Source organism: Protomyctophum parallelum, assembly GCF_964188405.1.
Source record: "Protomyctophum parallelum genome assembly, chromosome: 18".
NCBI lineage: Eukaryota > Metazoa > Chordata > Actinopteri > Myctophiformes > Myctophidae > Protomyctophum > Protomyctophum parallelum.
In genome coordinates, this window is record NC_139716.1 from 40601124 (window position 1) to 40627037 (window position 25914).

Consider the following 25914-nt stretch of genomic DNA (forward strand, 5'->3'; position numbering starts at 1 on the left):
AATAGTTAAAATCTGTTGGTCTATACTCAACTCGATTTTGATATCGATTTATTTTCTTTTTGGCATATATTGTGAACCATATGACCGAGGATGTGCGCTAAAAATAAACCTTTTTTATTAGCATTGACTTATTTGACTATAACCACTTTGATATTACAGTATATTCATTGATCGGGCCCACCCAGGGGTCTATACTTTCTTCCCTCTAGTCTACACCAAATTGCCTGAGCTTGTAGAGCTTCGGACAGTTCGGTCGGAATCCGATCAAGTTGCCACTGGCCATGGCACACCCAGGGGTCATTGAGGCTGTTTCGTTGGTAAGTTATGTCCGGGACACACACAGGTTCCATGAATCAATAGATGGATAATGTTCCACTATTGAATACAAATAACCAGATTTATTATATTGTTTGACAGTCATTCAAGCAGTGAACTTGCATCCAAAGTTGTTTTTTGGATTGCACTGACTTGCATTGAGCTTCCGTGTGCAAAGGAATGGAGTTACAGTAGACCCCCCCCCCTGCATGTTTCTGAGGTGGAGCCACAGATCAGAGCGACAGAGTCCCACATACAGCCGGGCAGACATATCCCAGCGGGCCCTAACCCATTCTGACCTGAAGATCAGATTCATACGAGGTTTCCACTGGACACATACTGGTCTGATCAACCCATTCTGACCTGAGATCAGATTCTAGAAATGTCAGTCATTCTTCGATTTTTCAAAAATAGCAGACCTACAAGCTCTATCGCGCCACTCGGTGGCGCGATATGAGCTTGTAGATCTGCTATTTTTTCAATAGCTAAAGCATAACATGATGCTGACACCAAAATGGGTGCCCGTTCAGAATGGGCTAATGTTTACACCACAGTGTCCTGGCTGCTCCAATGCCAACGTAATCAAACGCTGGTGATTTAGCATCAGTTAGCTCAAACAGAATGGGTTGCTCCCTGTGTGGCAATTGCCCTGTATAAATGTTGAGAACATCCCCCTCCCCCTAATATACCATCTGTCCTGATGATAACGCTGTGGTGGCCGAAAGTACTCGAGCCCATTACCTCTGCCATATCTGTATTGCGTTGAAGTACAGCAGTGCTTGCTCTAAAATAAATACTTGAGTATTCAAAAGTACATGCTTTAACCCATTCTGACCGGGCACCCATTTTGGTGTCAGCATCATGTTATGCTTTAGCTATTTAAAAATAGCAGATCTACAAGCTCATATCGCGCCACCGAGTGGCACGATACGAGCTTGTAGGTCTGCTATTTTTTGAAAAATCAAAGAACGACTGACATTTTTAGAATCTGATCTCAGGTCAGAATGGGTTCATCAGGACCAGTGTGTGTCCGGCGGAAACCTCGTATGAATCTGATCTCAGGTCAGAATGGGTTAAAAAAAATACCTGTCCATCCATCCATCATCCATCTGCATCCGTTCATCCCAGGTCCTGTTGCAGGGGCAACAGTTCCAGCAGAGAGCTCCAGACGTTGAGGGCTTTGAATGATTTAATCCAACGTTCCCCTCTTGCTTAATACGCTAAACCCACTATTTGTTTAATGTGTTAATTCGCCGTTTTTTTTATAATTAAAAAGAAAGAGCGGCTTTGGCGCGGACCTGGTGACGAGGTGATCTGGGCTGCTGGGGCTTATGGGAAAATAAGCTCAATGCAAGTGAACGGGGTGTTTGTTTGGACTACAACATGCTGTGGAGGCGGTTCTTGTTTCGCATTGTAATGGACTACAACATGCTGTGGAGGCGGTTCTTGTCTCGCATTGTAATGGCGCCATGTTTTTCTCTTCAACAACAAACCATCTGACTATTTTCCGCCGGATTTCCGTGGATCACAAAGGTGCAAATACTTTGGCGTTATGCTCCAAAGGTAATAAGACAATCTAGGCAGCGTAGAATATAGAATATTGCATTAACCCATTCTGACCTGAGATCAGATTCATACGAGGTTTCCACTGGACAAACACTGGGTCTGATTAACCCATTCTGACCTGAGATCAGATTCTAAAAATGTCAGTCGTTCTTCGATTTTTCAAAAAATAGCAGACCTACAAGCTCGTATCGCGCCACTCGGTGGCGCGCTATGAGCTTGTAGATCTGCTATTGAATTGTATGTATTTTCTAAAGAAATTCGAAGATTTTCCTTGCTAGAAATGTAGTTGTAGGGAAAGTAATCAAAAGTATCCAAAAATACAAATACTAAGTAAAGTACAGATACTCAACAAAATTGACATAGCCCATTCAAATCGGGAAAGCATTTGTGTCGTTTTAGATTTCAGCGTTGGCTTGGGGGGGGGGGGGGGGGGGGGGGGGGTGGTGAGAACCACTGTTGTACAGGACTCAAGTAAATGTACCAAAGTTAGCGTCCTCCATGGATAAAACAACGCATGCCGTGAGGAGATGGATCTCTGAGGGAGAGCAACAGGCACCTGGCCGAGATCTGGAGAGTGTTTGCAGGATCCCAGACCCACGCATTGAGCAGAAAGTCAGCAAGTGTCAGTACTTTCTGTTTGTGTGCACCGCTGTAGTTTGAAGTCATTGCCTAACTGTGGTGGTTTGTTAAATACTTGAATCTGTTCAACATCAAACTTTCGTTTTTATAGTACATAACATATTGCACATTAAATTCCTGCATCTGTTCAACATCAAACTTAGTTTTTATAGCAAATTTTGCACATTAAAATGTAACACAACATCGACTTGTTCTCCACTGATGCTGCAATTCTTTCACCCTGAAATCCACCGCAATAATGTTGTCTTTGCAGACCGGTTATACACATACTTTGGTGGGGTGCCTTTACTGGCCTTCTTCTAACCCCCACATCAGTTATGCTAATTATCTGATCCGTGGTTAGATAAATGTGTCTTAAAAACAACATTTCTGTTAGAAAACAAATCATTTGCTTTGTATTAATATGAGCAGAACACTTTCTTCCTTCCAGGTATTCCCTCCTGTCCAATCTGGTTTTGGCCGTGTGCCCATGCTTGTTTTGCACTTAAACCATATATAGTTTGTTTGCTGGTGCCCTCCAGGGGACTTGGTTGGTCCCCTCCTATTTTCCCAAATTCTCTTCGCCAAATTGGCCGATCAGAAAGCTCAGTGTCATGCGACACACTGTACGATCGGAAATCTGCTATTTTCATGGAATATTTGCATGCCTTTGCCAAAATGTGGAACAGGGACTTCATTTGGTATATAAAATGTAATTACCAATTTTTTTTGATTTGACTGCTTTTCCAACAGTAACAGTTACATGTGTATTTCCCAGTTAACCACATTAACCTCTCAAACCAAATAGGGTATATTTTGATTTTACGATCGGAAATCTGCTATTTTCATGGAATATTTGCATGCCTTTGCCAAAATGTGGAACAGGGACTCTCTAGGGGTCAAGTGTGGTTAACATCATGCAAGTGATTTATTTATTTATTGCTTAAATAAGTATTAAATAGCTCTATGTTACCACATCAATCATTGAGAGTTGGTTCAGATTAAACGGGGGTAATAGCCCTGTCACTCCTGCTCTTTAGTTTCTTTAACAGAAAATACATTTTCAGGTCAGGATACCATTTCCATTGGATCAGGAGGAGAGAGAAGTCAGTCATACAGGATAAAGAAATTAAATTGGAAGTGTTGAAACACGATCACACAAAACTTGAAGGTCTACAGTACCTTTGGGTCTCTTCTGCTTCCGCCATTCATTTATTTCCAGGGTCCTTAACATCTGTTACCAAAGACATTTTTATTTCCCCTTTTCCACCGACATTGCCTGTTTTTCTGGTTATTTTATGACAGCTGTGAGATTAACCACGCTGCCGGAAACATGAGAGTCATCTCCTGCTATCGTCACTGTCAGCGAATAATAGCTTAAATTTAACAACCTTCGTGAGGTCAGGTGGTTAATGGATTTCTTTTAAATAATATATGGCGCAAACCGTTCATTCTGCACGCTAGGGATTTTTCGAAACACGTCCTAGTACAGAGCTTACAGATAGTCAGCTCCTTTTATTCATTGGTATCGCAATCGCATTACTAGAAAATTATGACATTCAGAAAGCATTAACCCATTCTGACCGGGCACCCATTTTGGTGTCGGCATCATGTTATGCTTTAGCTATTTAAAAATAGCAGATCTACAAGCTCATATCGCGCCACCGAGTGGCGTGATACGAGCTTGTAGGTCTGCTATTTTTGAAAAATCGAAGAACGACTGACATTTTTTTAGAATCTGATCTCAGCTCAGAATGGGTTCATCAGACCAGTGTGTGTCCAGCGGAAACCTCGTATGAATCTGATCTCAGGTCAGAATGGGTTAAATTGGATTTTCACCCTCATCTCTTGTGTCAGCACAATGAACCACTTATGTTCCACACAATATGGTTGCTGCGGTTCAAGTGCTTAGAGATTTGAACTGTCGGTTGATGATTATGAGCAGGGGGGTCATCACCATGTTGGCTCGTTGTGGACATTTTGGTCAAAATTCCGTTTTTGCCACAGACATACAAAATGACTGGACAAGCTAACCCATTCTGACCTGAGATCAGATTCATACGAGGTTTCCGCCGGACACACACTGGTCCTGATGAACCCATTCTGACCTGAGATCAGATTCTAAAAATGTCAGTCGTTCTTCGATTTTTTTCAAAAATAGCAGACCTACAAGCTCGTATCGCGCCACTCGGTGGCGCGATATGAGCTTGTAGATCTGCTATTTTTAAATAGCTAAAGCATAACATGATGCTGACACCAAAATGGGTGCCCGGTCAGAATGAATGACCATAACACAGGTCTGTAACTCCGAGGGTGTTCAAATGAAACCATTTTGTACACCACTCTCAGAGTTAAGGGGGTCCTTGCAAATATAACGTTTGAGAACCTCTGCTAGTTGGGACTCCTAATGTACCATACATACGTAAGTGTCATACATACTCTGAAGAAAACCTGGAGATTTGACATTCAGTAATTGGGTCTCATGATCACAATAAGAACATTATAATGATGTGTAAAAACTGAAAATCTCAAAGTTGCCACGGACAAGACCGAGTCTTTGCCACGGACACATTTGTCCGTGTGCGGACATATTGATGAGCCCTGGTGATGAGACGTGTGTGTGTGTCCCAAACTCTTCTCCCTTCTGGCTCCAAAACTGTGGAATGCACTTCCCATTGCAGTCAGAACTGCAGCATCACTCCCAATCTTCCGCCGTAGCCTGAAAACCCACCTTTTCAGACTCCATCATGGCCCATAGCACTTACCCTACCCCCTTAGATAGCATTTCTGTAGACTTAGATAGCATTTGATACAGACTTATAGCATGTTATGTAGACAGCACTATAATTGCATTGTATATAGTCATAGCACGCCATAGTACATATGTATAGCATAGTAGTAAATATGTATAGTTTATATGTATAGTGTATGTATAGTTTCATTATATAGATATTCCACTGTTACCTTCTTAGCTTACGCATGTTTCATGATATTGATAAATGCTTTTATGTGATGTATTCCCATGCTTTTGTTCTTGCTTAAATGTAAGTCGCTCTGGATTAAGAGCGTCTGCTAAATGCCTAAATTGTAAATTGTAAATTGTGTGTGTGTGTGTGTGTGTGTGTGTGTGTGTGTGTGTGTGTGTGTGTGTGTGTGTGTGTGTGTGTGTGTGTGTGTGTGTGTTCAGGATGTGATGCACTATGAGCAGCTGAAGGCAGGGGTCATACAACATGACCTGCTGGTGGACAACCTCATCTACAAAGTACTGTACACTCCACTTCATTTGGTTTATAAAATTAAATTACCAAACAATGTTGATTTGACTGCTTTTCCAACAGTAACAGTTACATGTGTATTTCCCAGTTAACCACATTAACCTCTCAAACCAAATGGGGTATATTTTGACTGGGGTCCCTCATGGTTCTATCCTTGCCCCCCTCCTTTCCCCCCCCATCTACGGCCCTTTGCTGAAAATAACTAGTCTTTGTATCGCCCTTAAAGGTATATTCAGTGATTTCACTTAATTCAAATATCACTTATTTTTTTGTTTTGTTGTGATAATCCTCCCTACTATAGAGTGTGCTGGCCATATAAGGAGTTCCTCCCTGTCCCCAGTTAACCCCTGGGGGTCAAAAAACCTTAGGTTTAGTTTTTGACTCTCTATCCTGATTGGACGAAAGGCTGGGTCCCACAGCCAAAAACGAAACCTAAGGTTTTTTGAGTGAAATCACTGAATATACCTTTAACAAAAACGCTGCTAAATTACATAGATGCACTTTACACCTTTGTACTTTTTTTCCCGTGCATGTTTTCAATGCTTTGTTTCCTAATGTAAGGTACTGTTTGCCTGTTTTGTTTTATGTTGTTTTCATGTGAGGACTGCAGATGAAAATTAGCATTTTTGCTAAATCCGGTGTATGCATTAATCACATTAATGGACACTAAATAAATGCACTGAATTCATATAGTCCATTAACGCGTTGTCCCGTCTAAATAAACAAATGAAGTAAAGTAAAGCAAGCTCACAACACAATGCAGCGTGTTAGCTTGTAGATCAGCTGTTTTTGATGCTTTGTCCCATCCTCCAGGACGTGAAGCTCACGGCCAGTAATGACGATTACTACTTTGTCTTTGAAGACTATCTCTATCAGGTGAGCTTAATTCTTCCATCTTCATCTCTTATCAGGTGAGCTTCTTCCATCTTCAGCTCTCATTTCAACACATCCTTTTCTGTCCTAGTTTGTGTTCGATGTGTTGTCCACTCAAGCTCACCCATTTTCACAAAGGTCAAATTATAACCTTTATTTCACATATCATTGTCGGGCAGAAAGCTAGTATCTCCATATTTCACCTCTTTTTTTCTCCCCCATAAAGTAATGCCTTACTTTGTTGTACAAGAGTGTCACACAAAAATATCAAAATTAGTCTATACCAGGGGTCCTCAACTAGAAATGTTGAAGGTCCACAAATATGGTCCAGTCTCATGCGCACGCAAATAAAATTGCGGTTCGCGGGCCCAGGGTGGGGCCCACGTGGCCCCGGGGCCCCACCCCTAGAAACAACTATGCCTGTTTAGTACAGTCAAACCAAGCTATACAAACTGGGTCCCATCCCAACCAACACTGGGGTGGCAGAGTATGAAAAATCAATTTTGTGCATTCAAATGAATGTGTGAATGTGTCACTGCTAGTGAGCCAGTCAGGCTGACTGGCTCACTAGCAGTGACACATTCACACATTGTGTATTATGGGCCGGCATGTCATGATGACAATGTTGCGCTGACTGAGTCAGCGCAACATTGTCCTCATGACATGCCGGCCCATAATACACACATTCAGAGTGTTAATTGCGTTTCTCGGCATTGATTGAATACAATGGAGAATTCAACTCGCGGTTGCGGTGACTTTTCTTCTTCTCTTTCTTCTTTTTTTTTTATGTTTTTTTGTGGCTTTCGCCTTTATTTGATATTTTTTTATGGAGGGACAGACAGTAGGCTGACAGGAAATGGGCAGAGAGAGATGGGGGGGGTCACTCCTACTGAGCCACGGCCCAGGCCTTTTCTCTTTATTCTATCATTTCTCCAGGGTCCGCAGAGAGGTGTGCCGCGGTCCGGTCGTGGACCGCGGTCCGCCTTTTGAGGACCACTGGTCTATACTATAGTCAAAAACACAATCTGACTGTGGGGTTTTATACATTTTAAACCAATGAAAAGTATAAACAACAGCTTGTGACTAAATAACTTATGTTGGATCTATTGGAGCACACATTCTTTTTCCCATTTTCTGAAAAGTAACAGTTTTGGACAGTATATGGTTTCTTGACAGCGATGACTATGCACTGCCACTAAGGATACACCCAGGAAGGTGCAGTGTGCACTCATGTGTCGACGGTGCCGTGCGTTGGGCACCCACGGTGCATTCAGGCCTACACTTCTATTCTCTGGAGACGTATCCATGTTACAGCCTCCTCCAGTTTCATACCACTACATGACACAAAACTGGACCTTTATTAGCTTCATACTTCGTCTTTGGATGTCCCAAAGGATTAAACTCATTGCAATAGCATCTAATTTCAGCGATTGATAGCAGCAGCACCACCTCACCTGTTCTATCGTCTGCCACGTTACTGCAGCGATTATCGCCGACAAGACACAGAAAACGTCTCCAGTCTGAGCGTTTGTTATTATTAGCCGCTCCAGTAGCCACAGCTTTGTTTGCCTTCTCACCTGTTGGACCCCCACCTTATCGTGATTACACAGGCGTGGCTCAAAAGCCTCACATCTCTGTCAATATTGGCCGATACTGAGCACACTATTCTGTGAAATCTTGTGGAAGTGGTGGGCAGTAGTATTAGTGTAGGGGAAGGGAGTTGGAATGAGCAATACTTCTCTTAATTACTTTGCACTGTACTTGGGTATGTAACATAGGCGAACATTTGGTGAAAATAGGTGAACATTCAGCGAAGCAGGCAAACTCACAGAGCATGTCATAGTTCTACGTTGTAGAGTATCGGGTCCATCTCCAACCACTGCAGATGTAACAGTTATGAATGTATAGACCAGCTATCATCTGAATATATTTAGTGTAGGGAAAAGTAGATTAGTGTAATATACAGGGCTCGAAATTAACTTTTTTACTTGGTAGCGCTTGTGCTACCAATTTCAAAATGAAGGAGCACCAGAAAAAAATTAGGAGCACCCACCAAAATCTAAGGAGCACCAATATGTAATCGATTTTTTACATTCATAAAAACAATAATATAACGTGTGGTTTACAAATAACATGAAATGACCAAAGTATAAAAATGCATGCCAGAATTTAAAATGTAGTGTCTGTCCCTCATCCATCCATCTCTTCAAAGAGACAGAGGCATTAAACATCTCCAGATGAGGACCCTCTAGTCTACACTGATTCAGATTTTACAGAGGCCAGTTTCGAATTGCAGCCATCCGTAGTGGCCATCTGTGCACCACAGATGGGAGCACCAGTGCTCCCAAAATATATTTTTAGGTCGCAAAGATTAAAATTCAGGCAGATTTTGCGACCAAAATGGTCGCTATTCCGAGCCCTGAATATAGTAGATTAATAATAATACTTTGCATTTATAATGCAGCTTTCAAGTGCTACAGAGTAAAAACCATTTGCATCCCTACTGTAATAACAAACAAACAAAAAATATATACATTTATAATTCATTGAATAATAAATTCTTTGCAGTTTGGCCTCTTTCTAAAAATGACCACCGTCGTCTACTATCCAGTCCAACAGGGTGATCAAAGAGCAGACCCTAGGGACTCTGCCGACACCCCATAGTCATTGTTTGCTGTCTCGTCTGTGAGGTCTGTCCATCTCAGGGCTACTTTGTTGAATAACCCATTCTGACCTGAGATCAGATTCATAACGAGGTTTCCGCCGGACACACACTGGTCTGATGAACCCATTCTGACCTGAGATCAGATTCTAAAAAATGTCAGTCGTTCTTCGATTTTTCAAAAATAGCAGACCTACAAGCTCGTATCGCGCCACTCGGTGGCGCGATACGAGCTTGTAGATCTGCTATTTTTAAATAGCTAAAGCATGACGTGATGCTGACACCAAAATGGGTGCCCGGTCAGAATGGGATAATAATACAGCTCAAGTGGGCAGGCAGGGGAATTGAAATTAATTCTCCCAAATGGGATTGTAATGGGAAAAAAAACCTCCACTCATATTTCGTGCAGCGAGTGGCCACTTCACTCCAGAGCCTGTTACGGTTCACTATCTCGGAACATCCTGGAATGTTGGCTCCAGCTGGCCTGTTTTAATAGACTCCTTGCCTGAAAGTAATGGAAGCAACTCGAGCACATCATTCGCCAGTGACCAAATAAAAAGTGTTTTAATGGAAGCCCTTGGTAACTTAAGAACGGTAGCCTGTGTGTGTGTGTGTGTGTGTGTGTGTGTGTGTCTGTGTGTGTGTGTGTGTGTGTGTGTGTGTGTGTGTGTGTGTGTGTGTGTGTGTGTGTGCATGCACACAACTGTGTGCGTGCTCTTACTGAAAGCGAGGAGATAGACTAGAGTGCATACAGTACATCTCTCTGAACACACTGTACAGAGAAAACAGAGGAACCACTGGAAGAGAGAGAGAGAGAGACAGACACACACACACACACACACACACACACACACACACACACACACACACACACACACACACACACACACACACACACACATGTGAGTGCATGCGTAGGGCGGTGTACGTGTCTGTGTGTACTGTATTTTGTATTTTGAAGGGGGTATGTCATGTGTGATGAATTGTCTTAATTCCATGTGTGTGTGTGTGTGTGTGTGTCCGTGCGTGTTCAGGTGCTGCTGTGTTTCTCCAGAGATACAGCTGTCTTGGAACACTTCAGTTACAACAGCGCCACTCCTCCCAAGTCCTACATCCAGGGTGAGGCTCTCGGTCCTTCACACACACACACACACACACACACACACACACACATGCACATATCATGCCCCGCCTGGCCTTTCTAATTAGCACACATTTTACGCCCTACCCTGCACGGAAACGTCAATTAAAAAAAGAAAAGTCCATTTATGGGCATTTCCAAACCTGTTGTTTCAGTTATTTATTATTATTATTATTATTATTTGGCCTTTGCAACCAGGTGTGCTTCAAAATTAGCCTGGTAAACAATCGGCGTCAATCGCAAAAAGGCCCTGATGCTGATTGGCTCTTCCACTTTTGGCTTTCTGCAAAACACCCACCCAGCGCTCTGGGACCAGGCTAATGCGAAATATCGCCCTGATGCACCATCTTAATGTAATGTTTATGGCGATCAATAATGCTCAGAATAATATTAACAATGTGTACAACTATGTGTCTGCCTTTAGGAAAAGTGGGCAATGAAGAATGTGCCGTGGTGTACCCTCCTAACGGTGAGACTGCAACTTTCACATCCTTCAGTCTACTCTGGAGGCTCAGGAGCAGACTTTGCCAGCATGAATTATCATTAAGCATATCGCTCTAGAGATCTCTCAGAAATGTTAGCTAACTCCATTTTGTTGGAAAATGGGCCCGGGAAACATCCTGCCGACGTACTGAGTCACCCCAGTCAATGGAAAGGAATTACATCCAAATGTCCCCGTTAACCCATTTTGACCTGAGGACAATTCTACAAAAGTCTTCTAAATCCTACACAGTTTTCTGAAAAACCCTATGTTTCTATATCAGTGGTGCTCAACCTTTTTCATGTCAAGGACCCCCAGAATTATCTGGATTTGGCCGCCGACCCCCATCTGAAAAGATGGTGTTCCAGGGACCCCCCAGAAGCAAAGATTTGAGTTTAAAACATTCGCTCTGAAAGAATATAGATTCAAAGATTTGCGCCACATTTTCACGATTTTTCTAAAATAGCAGACCTACAATCTCGTAGCATGGCACTCGGTGCCGCACTATGAGCTTGTAGATCTGCTATTTTTCAATAGCTAAAGCATAACATAATGCTTAAAACACCAAAAGAGATTCCCTTTCAGAATGGGTTAAACAGCAGTTAAATGTGAGACTGTTGACTCCGTCAAGAGGGTGCTGTTTTTCCTTTATTTTTTGACGATGGGTTCTCAGATTGGGTTTGGGGTGGCTGATTTAACCCATTCTGAACGAGGACCCATTTTGGTGTTAGCATCGTGTCGTGCTTTAGCTATTGAAAAATAGCAGATCTACAAGCTCATATCGCGCCACCGAGTGGCGCGATACGAGCTTGTAGGTCTGCTATTTTTGAAAAAAATCGAAGAACGACTGACATTTTTAGAATCTGATCTCAGGTCAGAATGGGTTAATCAGACCAGTGTGTGTCCAGTGGAAACCTCGTAAGAATCTGATCTCAGGTCAGAATGGGTTAAACAGTAGCACCTGCCCTGGGTCAAACTAGTAATTGCATCTACTGTAGGTCATAAACACAGGATAAATCAATAATTCCCACAAACATTCGCGGAGGAGAGACACTGCCATGACAGGTTATATCTGCCTTTTCTTTTAGGTTATTTTGTTTATTTATGGCCATCTAAAATATTATACACCTGACCTAATGCATGGCAAGCAGCATTACGTGCTGTTGTCTGTCTAACAAATGCATAGTCTCAGCCACGCCTTCGTCCCGGCAAAGACAAGAATGTAGTAATAACATTGACTTTTGCCAGGAAAGACACCTTATGTACATTTAACTTCATGTTGGCATGCAGAAACAAACCTATTAAATGAAACTTTATTAGCATATCATGATTAACGTTGTTACCTTTTAGCCACGTTCGCCCCGTGAAAACAGCCACTTGTGAAAGGCTTCCATTGGATTTAATTATTCATCTGCAATGCACTGAATTGACTTGAAAATGTCCCTCGTACAGGTGTCATTCCGTTTCATGGATTTTCAATGTACGGTGAGTACAATTTATACGTCGACATTATCAACGTCTACAGTAAACGTGTGAGGGGCAAAAATGTGTGAGCCGTATATATAAAATATTGATGATGCGCGTGTGTGTGTGTGTGTGTGTGTGTGTGTGTGTGTGTGTGTGTGTGTGTGTGTGTGTGTGTGTGTGCGCGCGCCTCTCTCTCTCTCTCTTCCAGTGGCTCCTCTGTGCTTCCTCTATAATGAGCCATCTAAGCTGTACAGTGTGTTCAGAGAGATGTATGTACGCTATTTCTTCAGACTGCACTCCATCTCATCCTCGCCTTCAGTAAGCACACACACACACACACACACACACACACACACACACACACACACACTGTCTAGCTTAACTTCTATTCACAAATAAACTTATAAATATCAATTATGTTCATGGTTCAGTTGTATCCTCTATTTTGTGTTTGTGCACACACATAGTTCATAGTGTGTGTCCCGAGAGAAGACAGACTATGCACCCACTGCACACTAAATGAAGTGGAAACCGAGCTACACTTCCTAACCATCTGTCCATTGTACCAAGACATCAGAGACAGATACTTCCCACAGATTACAACCACACACAGAGATTTTGAAAACATGACCAATGACAAAAAAATCCCATATCTGCTGGGCGAAGTACAACAATGTGCAAACACAGCAGCAAGATTTGTGAGTTGCTGTGATAGGAGAAGGATATCAAATGGAACACAACCACCCTAAAGACTAATCACTGTGTATATTCCTGCACTATACCTGCATCGAGTGACCTTGGTACATAGAATTTGATCTATTGAAGATTCTGACCTTCAAATGTACATAATTTTTGTTTTGATTGTATTGCTGTATTGTTGTATTGTTCTTTCTGCTTTGGCAATGTAAACGTATGTTTTCTCATGCCAATAAAGCCCTTTGAATTGAATTGAATTGTGTGTGTGTGTGTGTGTGTGTGTGTGTGTGTGTGTGTGTGTGTGTGTGTGTGTGTGTGTGTGTGTGTGTGTGTGTGTGCGCGTCCACAGGGCATCGTATCGCTGTGTCTCCAGTTTGAATGTCTGCTCCAGACACACCTCCCCCAGCTCTTTTACCACCTTCGACAGATCGATGCTCAGCCGTGAGTAGTCCGTGTGTACACAACTACACCTTCTTCACTGCTCCTCATACATATATCTCATTGTAACAGCCTGATAACGTGGATTCACTCTCGCTTCCCCCCCCACCCCGGTATCAGTCTGGACTTTGTCCCATAGGCAGCTTGAAAAGTGGGCGTAAGTAGTTGTCTTGGCAGACATACTCAGCTAGCCGAGCAGCGTAACAGAATGCTGAGGTCATCATCACAGCGCTAGTGCCATTTAGACCTGACACTGGATTCTACTAAATGTCTTCTAAATCCTGACAGTTTTCTGTGTCAGTCAGTGGTGCGCAAACTATTTCATGTCATATACAACACATAATCACCACCTGTCTCGGTACAGACCACTGTCAGAGGCTGCATGACATTAAGCTGGACATCCGATGATGACACACAAAAGAACTGTCTCAGTCCACTTTACGGTAACAGCATTAACCCATTCTGACCTGAGATCAGATTCATACGAGGTTTCCGCCGGACAAACACTGGGTCTGATTAACCCATTCTGACCTGAGATCAGATTATAAAAATGTCAGTCGCTCTTCGATTTTTCAATAGCTAAAGCATAACATGATGCTAACACCAAAATGGGTGCCCGGTCAGAATGGGTTAAAGATGACAAACGCAATACACATAATGTCGTCATACACAAACATTTATTGTAAATTAATTATCATGTTGGGTTACTATGTATTACATTACAGTTTATTACATAATCGTTGAATTTAAACTACGGTAAATTAATATCACTCAATGTTCACACGGACAATCAAACCCACAAAATTATGATTACTTCATAACAAGACAATTTGTCTGGTTTCCAGGCTAAACAAAAAATGGAACAAAAAAAAAGAAGAAGCCACAAGAATTCCTCTGTCCTTCTGGCAAAACAGAAGGACATAATTCTCAACAGAAATATAGATAGAGTAGGGCTTGTATACACAATAAAATAGTGAAAAATAGTGAAATAGTGAAAAATACATTATTTGCCTCTGAGATCTAGTGGAGTAGAAGTAAAAGTATATACAAGAATCACACTTGTGTGAAGTGAGGGGCGCTCTTATCAGCATACATCACATTCCGTGCTCAGCCAATCAAATCATCACAAATGTCATTCCGGCCAATCACTTAAATCATCGCTATGGGGTGATCAGCCAATCAAATCATCGTGTTTGTGTTCACACAAACAGACAATGCTGGGCATATTATGAGGGGCTATAGCTCCCCTCAAAAAATGGAAAGTAAAAACATACCTCAAAAGTTGACTTACGTGCTGCACGTGAGCACATGTATTTAGTCACAGGCATCTGAACTTGTCAGTAGCCTAACTGTAGGCCTTTACCACAGTACTGTGGTAGTCTACTGTGGAAGAGGATGTTACACTATTTATTCATTACATGTCTTAAATTGACATTGAGCTTTTTTGTTAAACATTTGACCTCTTTTATATCATTTTGGAACCGAAATAGGAAACCGTTAAGAACCGGAATCGATAAGCAGAACCGGAATCGGTACCGGACTCGAAAAAATCCTAACGATACCCATCCCTAGTCACAGCCCAGTGGATTTACTTGGTGATGTCATGACACATCTCCACGGTGGCGTCGTCGCAGAGCCAAAACCCGGGGAGGATGGGCCGACGGAACGCGGCCTGGACTCTTTTGAGCAGCGTCATGGTGTCCGAGACGCTGTAGAAGGCCACGATGCCCGCGCCGTGGTCCAGGTACACTCCTACTCTGGAGCTCACGGGGATGTCGATCTCGTGGCCCATGTCGTTGGTCCTGTAATGGCACCCGCCCTTGTAGACCTGCAGGCACCACGATCTTTTGCTCAGTCCGAATCTACGCTCCACGTCTCCCGTCCGCTGGATCTCCGGGTACGCGATTGCAATGTCGACGTATTCTCCCTTCCACTCCACCTCCCAGTAATGGCGTCCGGTCAGCGCCTCTGTGCCCAGACACTGCCAGCAGTCTGTGAATCTGTCTGTGTGCGGAAGATGTCCTTGCACTGTGTTGGTATTCGTTACTTTCAGGCGATCGTTGGACAGAACCAGGTATTGGTGTGCTGTGTTTGGATCCAGTGTGACCGCGAGGGCATATTTCAAGAACTCGCCTCTGGTCTTGGGCTCTAGGGTTGACATTAAAACGTCCACTCTGTTCACCGTCTTTGAGATGCGTGCCGCTTCCTCTCTCAGAGTGGCCGTCATCTTGTCCGTCAGCTTCGCCGTGGCCACGGTCACGTCGTCAAAGTGTCTCAGAGGACGGTCGTGGACGCTGACTCGGTATGTGGACACGCTGCCACCGATCCTTGAGAGGGAGCTGTAACTGTGTTGAACGTGGCTGGGGTTCTCTGTGTGAGAGAGCTGCTCATGCAGCTCGGCATGTTGGCTCTTCAGCTCAGTGACCGCCTTCTCCACAATCTTCTCGTGTGCTTCGGCACGGCTACATTCATGTCTCTGCTGGTCTCTGAGATGCTCCCTCACCTTAGATCGTCTTCTGTGAACGGAGGAGATGAGCTGAGCGAAGATGTCGTCACTTTCCCTCGCTGCTTTGTCGGCAGAGTGATTGATGTTTTCCACCTCCTGCTCAAGCAGCTTCACTTCTTCCTCTCTCTCCTGGATTCTCTCCAGCACGCAGGTGTTCCCCTGAGGCATGGCTTTAACCAGCTTGTGATTCCTAAAGGCAGGAGATTTATAGTGAGGCAGGATGTGTGTGCTACAGTACGAGACCATGCACTGAAGACAAGTCCCCGTCGCTTTCAGTTTCCTCCCAGGGCAGGTATCGCAGCCCACGTCTCCAGGCCCAGCGAAGCACTTCTCAGGAATAACACCTTTGAGTTTTGCCTCCTTCATTATAGCCACCAGGTCGAGCAACAGGAGGTTTTTCCTCAGCCTGGGTCTTGGGTCGAACGCTTCTCTGCACTGTGGACATCTGACTCTCGGCGTTTGCTCATTCTTGTCCCAGTATCCGCCGATACACCTAGCGCAGTAGTTGTGTCCACAGGCAATGGTCACCGGAACCCTCAGTGTTTCCAGACAGATGGAACAGGCCAATTTGTCCTCGTCCAACAGAATCTGCTGTGGATGCAAGTGCAGGTCCATTCTTCAGCTTAGTAATGAATGATTGTCACACACTGACCGAGTTGACTTTTAACAATGTGGCTTCCTTTCCTCATTCTTCAGAGATCACATGACATGGGTGGTTCCTCCTGAGTGTGTGTGTGTGTGTGTGTGTGACTGTGTGTGTGTGTGTGTGTGTGTGTGTGTCACTCTCTCCCCCCTCCCCCCACTCTCTCAACCACCCCCCCCCCCCCCCCACACACACACACACACACACTTACATTAAATTCAAACCTCACAAAACACAAAACAACCAAAAATACCTGTATAACCGATACCAGAAGGAATGTGTTGGAGAGTGTAGGAGAGACAGCCAGTAGAAAACCTGAGAGGGAGCACTGTAGCAGAGACATGTTCTATTTTCACTATTCCTTGCAAGTTTTTTTTTCTTTCTTTTGTAATTATGGGTTTCATTTAGATTTACTGAAATTATTTTGATTATTTTCTTGCCAAATTGTATTTGATATTTACATTTTTAGACAGTTTGACCTGGTGTTTGGGAACCACTGCCTAGCACACAAATAAATAAATAAATACACATTAAGAATAGCCCTAAAAAAAAAGATTTAATCGAAAGCAGCGTAGTACACAAATATTACACCAAAGGTAGTGCAGGTGAATCACTTCATATTAACTTATTTAGCAGCCATGGCCTGGGCGAAAAAGCTATTTCTCAGTCTGCTTGTAACGTGAAGATACAAAGGTGCAGGCTACGATTCATTTAAAATGGAAGCCAGCAACATGAAGATGCAAAGATACAGCATATTTTTTTATGGAAGCCAGCAACATGAAGATGCAAAGATTATTTTAATGGAAGCCAGCAACATGAAGATACTAAAGCCACGCCCAACATATTATGTAGCTGCTAAAAAGAATCTACAAAGCTGCAAGACAAGTTGAGCTGGATCAACTGCACCTACAAAGTGTTGTTTAACCATTTCTGACCGGGCACCCATTTTGGTGTCAGCATCATGTCATGCTTTAGCTATTTAAAAATAGCAGATCTACAAGCTCATATCGCGCCACCGAGTGGCGCGATACGAGCTTGTAGGTCTGCCATTTTTGAAAAATCGAAGAGCGACTGACATTTCTAGAATCTGATCTCAGGTCAGAATGGGTTCATCAGACCCAGTGTTTGTCCGGCGGAAACCTCGTATGAATCTGATCTCAGGTCAGAATGGGTTAACCATTTCTTCTCTTTCCACATAATTCCGTATAATGGGGAAAATGCTAGTTTCATGTTGTTCTTAACCCCAGGCTTTATTTTGCTTTATATTTTTGAGGGGCGCTAGTCGCTCCTGTGCACAGCTTTGTGTGTAGGTGTGTTTGAGCACGTGTTTGTGTTTGTAGCACGGAACGTGATGATTTGATTGGCTGAGACTGAGACTCCTGGAGCTATATACCAGGCTGTGTTGCATATTAACCCATTCTGACCTGAGATCAGATTCATACGAGGTTTCCGCCGGACACACACTGGTCCTGATGAACCCATTCTGACCTGAGATCAGATTTAAAAAAATGTCAGTCGTTCTTTGATTTTTCAAAAATAGCAGACCTACAAGCTTGTATCGCGCCACTCGGTGGCGCGATATGAGCTTGTAGATCTGCTATTTTTCAATAGCTAAAGCATAACATGATGCCGACACCAAAATGGGTGCCCGGTCAGAATGGGTTCAGCTTGATCCGTAGGTTCAAGAGTTACAATCAAAACTTTTCCCCTGGATTCCTTGAATCATGACACACATCCAATGCAGGCCACACGTTTGCCAGTTTCCTTTTCCAATGTCCTTCAAAACACACATTTTGCTACTACTCCTATACAGATTTTGTCCAAAACATATAACACATATTTTTTCATATTCCATTCCAAATGGCTATAATTGCCTTCCTCCACATTTCGCAGGAGTCGCCTATTTTACAAAGAATGGCAAACATAATTAACACAGCATCCAATAAACCCCAGGTTTCTATCATACATGGAGGGGCACCACACATGTGAAATGGCACTGTTCGTTGCAGAAAAAAGGTCTTGTCAGTCATGTGTCACCAACAACAATAAATTGGCTATTCCAGTCCGTTTTCCTATAATTGACTTAAACAATGCTAGAGAGTGTAAAATGAAACCAGGCCCGTCCCTTTCTACAGGCCGACGAAGCAGCCGCTTGGGGCGCCATGGGTGGGGGGGGGGGGGGAACTATTACCTTAATGGAAACTATTTAAGCTACGTTGACAAACACAAAACTGGTTTTGCTTGTAGAACTTCCTGTGTCCTCATGTCCCCAAGTAACACTGTCCTCTGATAAGCCATCTATCTGAACACACCCATTCACCTTTGCACCTAACCTAAGTGGCCGATTTTTCAAGTACAAACATGGAATACACTTGGATTAGGCATATGCCACATATAATGCCTGTCTCAGGACTGCCACCTGCCAGTATACAGTGGATACTGGATAACGTCCCAGTCTGGCTGGGTAACTAACTAAACGCTTTACCGCAAAAATAAAATATGAATGGAAATGTCCATCACAAGCTGGCATGGTGATTGATTGATTGATTGATTGATTACTTTATTGAAAAATCATTCAAAAAGATACAGACACAAGTTTCCGTTGTGGTCCTTTTGGGGGGGACATGGTGAGCAACAATACAAAACACAGACAAAAACAACACACCTTTAGTATTTTTCCCTGCCAGCTTCCTTTTGGGAAAGGGGGGCAGGAGACAAAAAGAAAAACAATTGCATAAAAACTGATCAATAAAATCAAAGATTGTTTTGTTTTCATTTAGTTTTTATCTTTTCTACACTGAAAGGTCAGTACATGAATTTAGAATTAGGTCATGTTATCGGCCAACCATCAAAGGAACTGATCAACTTGTGGCTGGAAGGCAAGTCATTCCACTGAACTGCTGCAGAGTATGAACGAATGATGTTTTTCCCATATTGCTGCGAAAAAGGCAGGGTTTAAAATCAGTAGTAGTGCCTGTAACGACTCACTGAGTCCAGGGTGGTTATGTTTAAATAAGGCAAGGTGGCTTATGCCAAAAGCTGTTTTATTTTCGTTACTCTTTTGTGGCATACAGAGTGAAGACGTGCCTGTGACTAACCTTTGAAAATTAATCACGGAACGATTTGGGTGCTACATTATTTCTAATCCTGTGAACTAGACACATTTTACATTGGGACATTCTCCTCCACTTTAAGCCACCCCAGACTGGTGAAGTGGGCAGGGAGAATATGAGTTCTAGGATGCAACTCTAAGGATCACTCTAACCAATTTATTTTGGGAGGTCTGAAGTTTCTTCTTAAGGGTCACAGAAATGCCAGTATACCAAGATGTACAGGCATAGTCAAAGTGACATTGTACAAGAGCCCCATCCAGGATCTTTGAGGTGTATCTAAAAGGCTGGATATTCTAGCTAAAAATGTTGTTCTTTGACTTACCTTTGAAACTACTTTTTGTGCCATACTTTCTCCTGAAAGCTTGTTATCCAAAATACAGGTAAGTAATGGATTCCTTGGCTGTCACTTCAAAGTCCCAGACCACTATTTTAAACCCAGGAGACTTCTTCAGTTCGTGATTAGACCCAAAAAGAATGGACTCTGTCTGATAGCCTGACACTAACCTTAAGGAGTTCAGCACTAACTAGCTTTTCCAACCTCTCCTTTCTCCTTATGAGAGAATCATCCGCTCAAATAAATAATACTAATAATTTGAGTCTGGATTTATCAAATCCTGTGTTGAGGATCACACATGAATAGCATGCACTTTATACAGAAAATAAGACCAAAACCAGATAATGAATTAAAAGGTTTGTTTATTACAGTCTGCTTGAGGTGTACTGCATCTTTAAACATAATAGCAGACAATGGCACTGGTAACTGAAACTCATCTTCTCCTACAGTAGACCATTTTACACTCTCAAGGGTCTAATGGCGGTCCATTTGGTTACCAACTCCATCATTTAGCTGGGGACCATCTGAACCCCCTCAAGGACCACTGGTTGAAAAACACTGCTTTACAACAGTACTGATGCAACCACAATATCAGTAATGTATGGATTTACAGCAGCAGCTGCTACAACATGATCACTACGATATAATTAACTGTACTGTAGGCTATTTATTAAAACCACTTGAACCCTCTACTCCCAGTAAACTAATACTTCAGAGAATCAGCTCCCTTTCACACTCTTTGCCAAAACTGGCCAATCTACAAGTTGCATTGCAATGCATTGTAAACTTAGCTGTGCATACGTGCGTGTGCACCAGGGGGGCAGTCAGCCAGATATTTCGTGAAGCCTCATTTGAAATCGGTAGTTCATATAATGGCCTGTTGTGGCGCTGGACTGGACCCAAAAAGCCCCATAGTTCCATAGAGGCCCATGTATTTTGGCCCAACTTCACCTAGACTGTATTACCTTAATAAACATGGTCATGAATACTTTCTGCTTCCAGTCACTAGTTTAAAGTCTCATTTCTAATGTCATAATATTCTTTTTGGAAAATTATGGTCCATTTATAAAAAAAATGACCATAAAGTCGCGCATGTTCTGAGGGGCGTGGCTACCGTTACAGTCTATGATCGGGATTCCCCTCCCACTCGAGTCAAAATAAAAACCAACGGAGAAGAAGGGGGGAAGTCCCGCCTCGTTGTCTGGGCCAGCCAATGGCCAGCTGGGCCAAAACGGATCTAGAAAGATGGCGACTTACAGTGCATTAGAATGCAAGGGATTTCAGGCTTCATTTTACGTTCATGTTAGACCCGGGGAACGCTTTGTCCATATTTTTTACAGTCTATGGTGTGCACGCATACGCATATACTACTAGCCTATACTTGTGAGGGCCAAAAGTCTCCAAGTATAGAGGGTATGGGCATGCATATAGAACATCGATTGGCAAAGTGAGTTTAACGTTATGTAATGTCGTTTAATGCAATCAGCTAGGACTTTTCTGTTTTGATGGATGGGCTGTCAAGGCCAGAAAATAGTTTTTTTTGCCAATCAGTAGGCATTCCGGGGGTATAATGATGATGTCACGCGCATACGGTACCCTCCATAAAATAATAGAAGCAAATATTGCCATTGCAAGCCGAGGGAATTAATGTAGCAGCATTCATATTACCATGGTTTCACCGGGGATGGAAAGTTTATATTTATTTTTCTTAATCACTTACTGTAGTTGACTACTAGATGTCTAGTTGCTGTAGTGGCTATCTCATCTGACAAGGTAATGCATGGATAAGTGGAGAAATGGCGCCACCTGCAAACTGTTTAAGTTATTACATGCCTAGCTTAGCTGTCCAGTCACTTTCTGGCCTTGACAGCCCATACATCTAAACAGAAAAGTCCTATAGTGGGAAAACATTTGGTTAAAACTAAATATTGTATAATTTAAAGGCATTTCAAATCTGTTTTGAGAGATTACACAAACCCCTATCATCCCTGTATTCTGTCCTATGCATGCCATATAATAGGTCAGGTGAATGCTTGCAAAAATAGAAGGTCTACAGATTGACAACACTTGCAGATCTGCTATTTTAGCGATTTGATATGTTCTTCAGTCACTAATACTATTGGATTATTACATTATGCTTTACTGTTCGTGTGGTGTTTGAATCTATGTACTGTGTTTTGAATCATTACGTACCACCCACTCCATTTCATCCTTCAAACCAGTTGTTGCAGTGAGGTTGCAAAATACATAAGGTTGTACATAAGGTTGTACTACCACCTTGTGGTGAATTGGTGAAATCACCTATGACAATGTGTTTTCATGGAACAGATGAAGTGATCTGGCAGTATGTGAGAGCTAAACATAGTTTTATTTTTAATTTATTGAAAGGTTTTGTTTTAAGCTAAACTGACCTGTATTTGACTTCTTTATGCCCCACACCGGGCTTAGAGTACCCATACTTTATCAAGGCATATTCAAAGTAAACAAACCATTACAATAAATGATATAATAGCCTCATACTTACATAGATCTAGTGCAAGGAATTTATTTATCATTCAAAGAAGCAAATTGTTAAATGTTCTTCTGTTTTTCATCAGTAAACAACTGCTCTTGTATAACCTGTTAACTATGTGTGTTCAGGTTACGCATAGCTTTCAAGTGGATGGTGCGGGCCTTTTCCGGCTATCTCTCCACTGACCAGCTGTTGCTACTCTGGGACCGTATCCTGGGCTATGACTCACTGGAGATAGTGGCAGGTAGGCTTTTAGTTTTACTGTACCAGCACTCCGTTTGAACTCATGTTTGCATTATAGCATCTGTTTCTCAACGTTAGGTCTGGCGCAAGGGCTGAAATGGACCCTTTTGGGTTTGGATTGTGCATTTCATTCACCCATTCACGCACACATTCATACACCGATTGCGGCGGAAACCATGCAAGGCACCAACCTGCTCATCGGGAGCAATTAGGGGTTCAGAGTCTTGCTCAAGGAAACTTCGGCACTAACTCTGGGGGAGCCCTGGTTCAAACTAGAGTAATATAGTAAGAGAGTGGCGACACTAGCATTGACTCCCATTGTAACAATGGAATGCGGAAGTGCTCATTCTATCTCAATGGGATAGTTCCAGCCATAGGAGCAATGTTTGGAACTATAGCCCATAGGGCACCCGCTTTGCGGCGAGATCAAAGCGTGTCGCTACTCTCCTACTCTACACTCTGGTTCAAACGGGGAACTGGAAACCTTGCGGTTCCCATCCGGCCACTCTACCCCTGAGCCCAATACACATTGTGCACTCTGAGTTCAATCAAGAGGATTAAGCAGTCAGATTGGACTCCCAGAGGTCAAATATTTTATCAAATGGGCGTCTGTGGCCCTAATGCATATAAAACTGTTCACCCCCGATCCATCTCTCTCTCTCTCTTTCCCTCTTCCTCCCCCCTCCAGTCCTAGCAGCTGCTGTGTTTGCCTTCCGCGCTGAGAATCTGATGGAGGTGACGTCTCTGGCCTCGGCCGAGGTGAGTTGCTTTTCGCGCACGTGCGTCCACGGGGCGTCCATGTGTGTACGTACTTGCGAGGGACTGCGCTTTCACTCCTATACTAGTCTGCTCCCATGTTCGCCGTCGCAGCACCAGAGGGCTGGAAATAGCCCATGATTACCAGACGGTGCCTGTAACCCGGTCTTCTGCATGCATGCACGCATCTTAAAAAAAAAGAGAGAAAAAATAAAAGAAATGCTGGCTGGACACTCTAGAATGCTCGGCCCCTTGCTTATGTACACCCACCCACCACCTTATACCCCGTACCCTCCAACCACCGACACCCCACCCCGTCCGCACTCCCAATCACCGCCACCTCCTCCAAAGGCCCCTGCTCCAGCTGAGATAGTACTCGCCGGGGTGAGAATCGAACCAAATGGAAACGTGACGGTCCATTTAGGTTCATTTGTACACAAATCACATCAAATGGGGATCTGTGGCCTAATGCACATCAACCTGTGGGTCCTTGAAATGTAAACGGTTGAGAATCACTGGCGTACAGTTCAGTGTATGTTGTCGCTGTGACAATGTCGGGTGGAAACGTTGTGTTTCCAAAACCGTTAGTTTTCAGGACATGGAGTAAAGAGCCAGTGCAGTTATACTTTAATCACAAGTTCTTGTCTTGTTAGTACTTTTCATTGATTAGATATTTATAAAAACCCACAAACAGACCATTTTCACTTTCACGTTCAAAATCTTCCAAATTGTAAGCTCACACAGCGTGTTGTGATCTTATAGATCTGCTATTTTCAGTATACTTTTGCGGGACACTCGCATACAAAGAAGTAGGACATTAATTTACAAAAAGAAAATAAATATATGGAGATACATGGTTTCCGCCTGACAAGGAACCATTATTCAGTATACTACGTATTTCACCAGTTTCCCAAAGGTAAGCCTTGTGATGATACCTCGCCCTCCTCCGTTCTCTCCTCACCTCTCCTCCCTCCTCCACACTGTCTCCCTCCTTCCCGCTAGCCTCCTGTGTGAGTGGGTGGACAAGGAGGGGGTTGGGGGGGGGGGGGGGGGGGGGTTGGTTAATCCAGGGTGTGACGCACAGGGCGTCAAGCTGACCTGATGGTCTAACATGCTGGCCGGAACTATTTGCTTGCTCATTTAGCACCTGGCCCTGTGGAGAAGCTATTATAACACACTGCTCCTTACCTTATTTTTAGAGTCCGGGGCCCAGCGTTGAAATATTAGACCCTCTCTCTAAACATGATAGGGCCCCTAAATTTAATCTCTTGTCAATCCCAAGAGGCCATGGTGGGGAACGGCATATTTCCAACGCACGAGTTGTCATTTTGCAGAGGATCCTGTCACTGTGGTTAATCTTTCAAACGCTGAATTTATGATTCGTTATCCCTTATGCTGCTACATAGCTGCTACATAAGGGATGTGCAAGCATTGACGGCAAAACGGTGTCTGATTTGCATTTCGTTTGATGACCTCATCACAGGCTGTCCTCGCCGACCTTTCAACTCTGAGGGTCATGCCTCTCATCCAGATCTTCCTTTTTGCCACCGACATCTGATGAGCATCGCATGGCGTGGTGCGTCTGTATGCATGCACCACCTGGGTGATAAAGAGATGCCAGGCGGCCGTGCTGACGGCATTGATCATCCATCAGGAGTTGCTGACTTATTGTGTATGGAACGCCAACTAACTGCAACAAAACAAATCTTTGGCACGTATGCACATTCATCCCAGACCAATCAATTAGTATTGATTGGTCTAAAATTGGTATTAAAAAAGCCATACTCCCCTCCCCCCCCCCCCCCCCCCCCCCAGAATGCATGCTCCATAACTACTCATTACACTGTTTCATGTTATTAGATTATACTGTAAATATATTCTGCAGAACAGCAAGTATTTAAACTAACCTCCTTGCTGAAGAAAGAACATATTTGTATGCCAATGCTTGGATTATTATTATTAACAGGAAGCAGTATTTGTACTGCATTAACAGCATGTGAGAAATAAGTGCATCAACTTTGATAAGTGTAACTGCAACTATTATTACTATTGCTTATAAGTTATTACTGAGAAGATTGGAAGCTCCCACAGCAGCTACAAATTGCAATGTTCTACACTTGCAATTGCACTGTACTGTAATTAGGAAACATGTCACTCATTCCCAGTATTTTTTGTTCTTTTACAACAAATGTATAATTAAAATTCTTTGATTAACCCATTCTGACCGGGCACCCATTTTGGTGTCAGCATCATGTTATGCTTTAGCTATTTAAAA

General features: G+C 43.1%; 1 protein-coding gene across 2 annotated transcripts in view; it reads left to right on the plus strand.

Moving 5' to 3' along the window:
* Window positions 1-25407, plus strand: part of tbc1d19 (TBC1 domain family, member 19) — a 45314-nt gene extending 19907 nt beyond the window's left edge. For both annotated transcript variants that reach the window (XM_083788825.1, XM_083788826.1), the window contains 10 exons: window positions 5687-5761; window positions 6588-6650; window positions 10344-10428; window positions 10875-10919; window positions 12384-12416; window positions 12607-12716; window positions 13444-13535; window positions 22769-22884; window positions 23572-23642; window positions 25123-25407. In XM_083788825.1, the coding sequence (XP_083644951.1) occupies window positions 5687-5761; window positions 6588-6650; window positions 10344-10428; window positions 10875-10919; window positions 12384-12416; window positions 12607-12716; window positions 13444-13535; window positions 22769-22884; window positions 23572-23642; window positions 25123-25197 (765 nt within the window). In that variant the 3' untranslated portion in view covers window positions 25198-25407. The remainder of the gene's footprint in view (window positions 1-5686; window positions 5762-6587; window positions 6651-10343; window positions 10429-10874; window positions 10920-12383; window positions 12417-12606; window positions 12717-13443; window positions 13536-22768; window positions 22885-23571; window positions 23643-25122) is intronic.
* The last annotated feature ends 507 nt before the right edge of the window (window positions 25408-25914 follow it).